Genomic DNA, 8015 nt, shown 5'->3' on the forward strand with positions numbered 1-8015 from the left:
ATCATTAGGGATTGCTAAAAGGAGAGGGGCGCACGGCTGTCCTCGCTGCACCTCTCCTGCCCGTGCTGGGACTGGTCTCGAGGGGATGTAACCTGCAGCCCCCCTGGCCGTGGTGTCCATTGCATCAAGCTCCAACGCTCACAGATGTGTCTTTAGCGCTGCACTGGGACACGTTGGCCCATGTGGCCACAGGTGCCCGAGGGACAGCAAAACCCATAATAAAGCTGAAGCGGCTGGGCAACCAGCAAGCTGGAGTTTCCGCTCGGAGGAGAAAAACTAAAGTGAAAACAAAAATTTTCCTGGAAGGTTTAATTTAATGAAACTGAGTAACGTATGCCTGGTGTTGAAGTTATGTTCTGTTTTTTTTCATTTGTTTGCAAGGGTGGTTTTGGTTTGAGGGTTTTTTTGTTTATTTTTTAATTCAGGACTCTCAGAAATTTTTGAGACACCTAAGAGGGATTCTGTTCTTATGAACAGATACTCGTTTCGCATTTCAACTTGCCTAAGTAAAGACCTGAGTTAACTTTCCTTAGGAAAGGAATAAAACAGTTGAGAGTGATTTTTGGTGTCCGAAATCTGCAAGCAGTATATCCTCTTCTTAAAATCTGATGCCTGGAAGTAAATTCCTAGCAGGATTATTTTTTTCTGGTGGATGTTATCCGTGTTCTGTTGTAACACTGTTGTGTCAGAGTGCTCTGATGGTGCTAGATACCATCAGAATAATCACTTGCCTGCTAACTGCAGTGCTGATGTATGTCCATGTGTGAGGATATCAGTACAGAAAAAGTCTTCACCAACTCAGGTGTCTGCAAGGACATCACAGCTCTCCTCTGCCCTTTATCCTGGACACCTCTGAAAACCTTAAGACACATTTTAAGGTCCTTGATCTTCTCACAGCATTTGGTGGCCTAAGCCAAACAGCTTATAGCCCAAAATGGGAGGTTTGAATCATTTGGCCAGCAACCCCATATTGCAGGCACAGAGGAACTGCCTGGTGCTGTGGACATGGTGTGGGTTAGGAAACGATGTTCGTGAGTGTCTGCTGTAGGCTGGTGAGTGGGACCACTGGCAGCGCAGCAGTGGACTGCTACAAACACCGTCCGGACACATGCTCCAGTGTATCTGCACTTTTTCAGCTTGGTCTTCTCTGAAAACAAACCCAAAACATCCTTAAAGCCCTGTACGGCACGCTCAGTCCTCCACTCGGGAAAAGGAGGGGAGAGGGACAGCACAAAGTACAGACAAGAAATGTTTGATGCTTGGCTGGGGTATGTTGAGAAGCAGCAATGATTAAGGCAACATGTCAACTTTTTGAAGCGTGAGGATGAGGGAGACAAAAATATTAGACTATTAATGAATTCCAAAAAGAAAAGGGAGATCTCACCAGAGATGCTAACCCCTTCCTCCTCTGATTAGACTTCCTGTCATGCCTCATCATTGGAGAGACCGTGTAGCTGCTGTCTCTGCAATATGTGCAATGCTATACACTTTGCATTTTAATTGATTGGTTCTCCATGTAATCTTTTTTTATACTTTTCTGTTCTCTTTCTGCCAGGTTGTCTTTTCTCCCCTCTATCATGACAGACAGCTAGGTTTCTTATGTAGACCAGGAGTGTGATAAATTAATCTCCCACTTGTTAACTGTGATAAATCACCGAGGCCACTCCCCGGCCTGGTGCGGAACCGCGCTGGTGAGATCTGTGTGCCTGACATGCACCAAAGGCTGCGTGTGCTTCGTGGCACCAGGGGCCTGCTCCATGTTAGAGCTGCGCTCCGCTCCGGGCGCACTGAGGCAGTGTTGAATGCGAGCCATGTGTTTCCCCTGCAGCCTTGTTGGCTACCAGCGCGGTGGAAAACTCCACCGTCTGTGAAAAACTCCTGACCGTGTAAATTCACAGACTTCTTATCTGATTATGTCCCAGTTCTGAGAAAGCAGGAGGAAGGAGCTGTAATATTTAAGCTTTGTGGTAAACACTCGAAAATATGTACTTTCTAGGTTCTGTCTTTGTTTAGTGGCATAACTTGCAGATGGAGAAACAGCAGTCATCGTCTTCTTTTTCCTCTCCCCACTACCATGCAGGAGGTCTGACAACTGATACACCTAACTTTCCAAACAGAAATACTCAGACACGCTCTTGTCAATGATGGAAATACAGTCCTAAGTCTGTTATTCCGAGACCAAAAAAAAAGTTAAATTAACTTACGCATGTGAGCGAATTACTGCATATTAGCTATAGTAATTGGCTGTAGGAAAAATTCAGACAAGCATGCAAACACCTAACATTTGCCGCAGTTTAGCAGTATGTATATCGCCACCAGCAGTGGATTGTCTAGCACAATGTAACTGGTGTTTTAATGGTTTTTTGTCATGGCAATCAAAAATTCCAGGAAAACCACTGCTTGTGGCAACACATATTCATGTTCTGTATTGACCAAATGTCCCTGAACTCAGCTGCTTACATAGATCTTAGCTTGTTTAGGCTCCAGCAGCTGCTTTTGTGCAGCTCATGTTGGGTCTTTTTGCTTGCTTTTGGTTCCCCTGTGCTGTGGGTATATACCTTCTTCAGTTCCATAGTTTTTAAGGCCAGAATGAATGATGAGGGATCAGATTTAGTCCAAGTTCAGAGCCATAGAGTTTTACCTAGATACACCCATGTTAAGGCCAGAGACATGAGGTTAGGAGAACCAGCGTGTTCTTGGCACTTGAGCCCTGTTTAATGCATAAACCACCAGTTACGTGAAATCTCCTTAGGAGATCACAGAAGATGAGCTGGAGAAGAAGGCAAGGCAATCCTGCTTAGCCAACTTAGGGGAAAATTCTTTCTTCACCAGCCCCTGGCCCTTTGCAATGTCCCATCTCCAGACCTGCCAACCTCTGATGCTCTGAGGCAAGGCAGATCTGTAAGACCACGTGGCCCAACAGCGAATTGTGCTTAGAAAGTTGCATCTTATTTGGAGGCTGAATTTGTCTAGTTACAGCTTCCCACCACTGAATACTGTTATGCCTTTGCAGCAAGTTTGAAAAAACTCCCATCAGTGTAAGAACCACTATGGTTCTTGCATACAGGCATCTGATGTGAAGTAACTGTAATTAGTTTTATAAATACATACCAGTTGTACAGCCTGGTATCTTTTTCTGTGGCTTGCAGTATTCTAGACAATAAAGTAGATGACCTAGCAATCTGTTCAGACCTTAAAAATCCAGGAGTCTGTGTTTGTGGCCCTCTACAGAGACAGACAGTAGTTGCCAAAAGATCTTTTTCTGTTTCATCCAACAAGGAACTGTTACAGAACTGTGATGTGGAATCAGTGATGTATCTGAATGCTAATATCCCTTTATAATTAAGCAAAAATGAATAATTAGTGCAGCCTGATTTGCTGAAAGTCTTTGTGGTTTTGAATGCTCTCATTATCTCAAAATAATACCTACCTTTGTAATGCCATCCTCAAATAATTATCTTCTGTGAGCTCTGGATAAAACTGACAATGAACTAATCGGGCTTACACCTGCTAAGATACTCTAATAGACAAAATATTTGACTTGAAATACAAAATGCAATGAATTGCAAGGTCCCCATGTCCAGAGAGACTAATGAGGTGCTCTGAAACCTATTGTGCAAAGCCTGAGCTGCTGAAGTGGTGTCAAAGTGTGCAGGTTCTGTGTCATTTTAAGAGAGATTAAGCAGGACTGTCTAGTAATTTGTGTGCCTCAGCTTTTTGCAAAATGGGTGATGATTCCAGTCAGATGGAGTCTCTGAAGCTTCTACCAGTGACTATTACAGTATATTTAAAAATCATCACCTCTCTTGTTTTCCAGATTATTCAGGACAGAATATTTAAGCACATATCACGTAACAGCTTAATATGGAACAAACATCCTGGAGGGTTATTTGTACTGCCACAGTATTCCTCATATCTGGGAGATTTTCCTTACTACTATGCTAATCTCGGTGAGTGAATCCTTGCTATAATCTACTGGTATTTGGAATTTCTAGTGGAAATTCGGAATTCGATCTTTGAGTAGCATGTGCCAAGTGACTTACCATTCATTTCTGGTTAATGATGCCTTTTGTTTATCCTGTCTCAATCATCCCTGCCCACTGTAGACTGGAATGTCTCTGAGTCATCAACATGCATCATGTGCCTCTCGCTTGCAAAGATTGTTTTAAAAAAATCTATGTCCCTTCATACTTTTCAGTTGCCAGTAATTAATGCCTGAGTTGCTGACCCGTTCATGGCCCGAGGGGACATAAAAGGAATAGCTTTTTGCTTTCTTTGTTTATTTGTGCTTGGCAAATTGGAAAAGTGGTAATTTACCCATGACACTTGTTATTGGAGTGCATAGTTGGTATAGATTTATTCTCCATACTGTGTGTCTTCATATGGATCCCACTGGAAGGAATGAATACGGCTTAGGTTCGTGGCTTTTTCCTGAAGCGGAGCTTAAACGATGAGTTCTGCAGGGGAATGTGCCTGCAGGCTGAAGTGATCCTGCTTACCAGACTGCTGCTACTTTTGGCTCAGCCTGTGCCATCCCACTTGTGCGGATCTGTACTGCTCACCTGCTAAAAATTCACAGTTACCATGTTAAAAAGGGAGACGAAGGTTTCTGTGCGAATTTTGATGAAGAACAACTATGACCCCACACAGATGAATTTAGATGAGATTGAGAGCAATAATGAAGGGTAGAAGCCAGTAGGATCTGTTATTTCAGGCAGAAAAGGAAATCATAGCAAGACAAAAATACCAGAACGGAAGGCAAAGATGCAAGCAGAATTATCAGCTCAGGAGGTAATTGAAGATGCATGTGGATGGGGATCGACCCGGAAAGAGCAAAAATCTGACAAGGCTGTAACGGAACTGAGGAAACTGAACAAGCTTCTGGAAATTGTGGAGATAATCTGTAGAAAACATCAAGCATCCAGAGCCAGGCAGCAAAACAGAGCCCGTGTCAAGACAGACATTTGGTTGAACAAACTAGATGTCAATATTATTTGTGGGACAAATTGGATGAAGGAAAGAGATTGCAGGACATCTGTGGAAATAGTGAGTAAGAAAAGGCAGTAATTGTGTTGGAGTCAGGGATTTCAGAGGGTGTGGGAGTTAAAGGGAAGCGTGATCTCCTTGGAAGCATCTGGTGTCCTAGTATCCGAGACGAAAGGAGATGGCCTAAAAAAACAGGGCAAGGTTTGCATTAAGTGCAGATTATTTTTCCATCTCCAGAGTCCTTTAATCTGTACTAACCAAGGCAATTTTGTCTTTACTGAACACATATCTCTCCACTTCAGGTCTGAAGCCTCTTTCCACATTCACTGCCGTTATCCACGCAGTAACTCCCCTGGTTTCCCAATCTCAGCCTGTGCTGAAACTCCTGGTCGCTGTAGCCAAGTCCCAGTACTGTGCACAGGTAAGCAGCGCTGTTTGACTGTCAGTCACAATGGAGACAAAACTACTATCCCAGGAGTGAAGAGGCTACTGACTTCAGATCTCAGTCCTGTTTCAACCCCCTGTTTCAATTCTGATGTTTCTTTTTTCTGAGATTTCTACTGTCTGTGACCTGCATGCATGGGAAACAAAAATTCTAAGTATAGTGGGAGTGGAATAGAGACAGTAATTAAACCCCATTGTTTCATGAGGCAGGTAAAATAATGACTGCACTTTAAAGATCAGGACTGTGTGTGCTGCAAACTGCAAAAGGATGTCTGTGCCTCAAGAGCCCCTATGTGATCTTCCTTCCTCCCGCTGTGGCTCTTAGTCTCAGCAATGCCAGGATTTTGGCCTCTCTAAAAGAAACCCTGGGGAGTTCAGTAGGAGCACCCTCTTGCAATGGAGTGTCACAAGTGGTTTAGCCTTTAATGAGAGCCAAAGTAAATCGGTGACATCCGTATGACCTGGCTGAGATAGAGACTTCCCGAGTTCCTGTCCAGCCTATATTTGCCTGAGAGGACATATACTGTAAATAGTCAGGACGGGTGAAATTACTGTAGGAAGTGTTATTTTTATACAGATTTGTATCATTGTTGTTGATTTTGAAATTCCTAACTTAAATTTAACATTTCTGTCTGGAGATCTGAGTCCTTAGGGTTTGGACTGTATTGCCACAAAGGTCTCTGATCATGGTCCAATATTTTCTTGCAGATTATTGTTTTATGGAATTGTGATAAACCCCTCCCAGCCAAACACCGCTGGCCTGCCACTTCTGTGCCTGTCATAGTCATTGAAGGAGAGAGCAAGGTAGGTGGAGAGAAGCATGGCAAAAGATTGCGTATATTCTCCAGTGGGGCCAGAATTTATTTTTCCAGCTGCTTTGGTGAAAGCTTTGTAGCTCCCAATGGTGTGACAGCTCCTTTCTATTCCTTGGCCTTTTGTACCAGCTTGGTCACAGACTCGTGTTTCATGCATGAGGCCCATGCTCTCAGAAGTCATCAGCATGGCAATTAATGCCATGAATCTGAGATTCACAGGTGGGGCCCAGTTTTGAAATGTGGCCCCGAGAATAGGTAGTGCTGACCCCATCTTCGGAGATTTGTGTCTCTCTGCAGGTGCATGAAAGTATTGATGCAGCTGGGCTCATTGAGCTTGAGCAGTCAGAGGCAAGACTCGAGGGTCAGCTGTGGACTCAAAAGCAGAGGAAGAGATGAGAATTAATGGTGTTAACTCACTTCTGAAAAGTACCTCCTCTCATGGCCTTGTAGGGTACTGCTGCCAGTGGTGGGATGCCACCACCAAAAAAAAGAAAGGGACAAGGGGCACTTGCGTGGGAACAAAACCACCATGTCATCTCTTGCTGTGCAACACGCTTGTTTGTTTGCACTTCCACAAAGTTGAAACAGACACCACCCAGATGAGAAGAGAGGGGGTTTTTTAAATCCACACTGAAGTGGACGATTCCTTTCCAAATACAGGCCTGAGAGAAGCAAGACTTCTTGCTTTTAGACCCTGACTGAGACAGATTTGGGCTGGTCCCCTCTGCAATCTCTGTCAGCTGGCTCTTGAGCTCTACGTTTGCAAAGGGAACTTTTAGTTGCTTTGGCTGTACAATCCTATTTTGAATTTATAGTCCTGTCTTTGGTCTTTTCCCCCAGTCACCTTAACAAAGAGAAAGCGAGAGCCCTGCAAGGTTTGCAGCTAATGGCTCTTGCCTTAGCTAGCCATGTAAACAGTATCAGGAGAGTTGCTGCAGGGCCAAGAAAGGCTGTAGTGATTTCTGAGCCTTTTGAACGTTGTGAGTTTTTTTTCTTTCTTTTTGGAAAACTTGCAGAGGTGAGATAGAGGAGAAAATCTCTGACTAGTTCTACAGTGTTTGTAGAAATTGGCCCTAGGCACTGTTTAGATTACAAGTGAGTCTCCTGAGTACACAAAGGTGTGTTTATAGTGGACAGTCTCTTCCCTCTAATATCCCAACTTATGCCAAATGGCTTCTTGCGGGGAAAAGCTGTTTGTTTGGACAAAGCTTGCAGAGCCAGAGCAGTGCAATTCAAAGGTTGCGCAAAGGAACTGCTTTTCATCTTCAGACTTAACTGAAGCGTACTGGCAGGCACAGTTAACTCTGTGCAGGTGGTTACAGAGGTCTGCCTTTACCTAACCTTCACTCTTCCCCATGAAGTCAAGATATGTTATCACACCCATTTTACAAAAGGAAGCTTTAGCTGCAAAAACAAATACATGGGTATTCCAAACTGTTGTACTATTTGACAATTTTACACGGCCTGTAAAAGAGCTGGGGTAAGAAGGCTGGTCTCCTGCCGACCGCTTGCTCTGCTTTGCCTTAGCGTAAGCAAAGCAAAACCATCAACCCCTGCCAGATCACCTCTTTCTCACAGCCACTGCCTCCCCGGACCGTGGCCATCGTAGGGATGAAGGGATGCTCTCCAGACAGACACCGTGATTATGGAGACAGAGCTTTCTCTGAATCGAGATTCCAAAGACTTGCTTCCAAACAGGTTGCAGGCGATGCAGAACTGACCATGTCCATTATGAGGGATGTGTAAAACTTCTCCGTGTCCCTGTTTCCC

General features: G+C 44.1%; 1 protein-coding gene across 1 annotated transcript in view; it reads left to right on the forward strand.

Annotated features, from left to right (window-relative positions):
- The window catches only part of EXT1 (exostosin glycosyltransferase 1), a 201306-nt gene that overhangs the window by 183881 nt on the left and 9410 nt on the right, over window positions 1–8015 (forward strand). The window contains exons 8-10 of the mRNA XM_009321691.1: window positions 3818–3950; window positions 5289–5407; window positions 6139–6234. Coding sequence (XP_009319966.1) covers window positions 3818–3950; window positions 5289–5407; window positions 6139–6234 — 348 coding nt within the window. The remainder of the gene's footprint in view (window positions 1–3817; window positions 3951–5288; window positions 5408–6138; window positions 6235–8015) is intronic.

The sequence above is a fragment of the Pygoscelis adeliae genome, unplaced genomic scaffold (assembly GCF_000699105.1).
Source record: "Pygoscelis adeliae isolate BGI_AS28 unplaced genomic scaffold, ASM69910v1 Scaffold111, whole genome shotgun sequence".
In the NCBI taxonomy this organism is placed as follows: Eukaryota; Metazoa; Chordata; class Aves; order Sphenisciformes; family Spheniscidae; genus Pygoscelis; species Pygoscelis adeliae.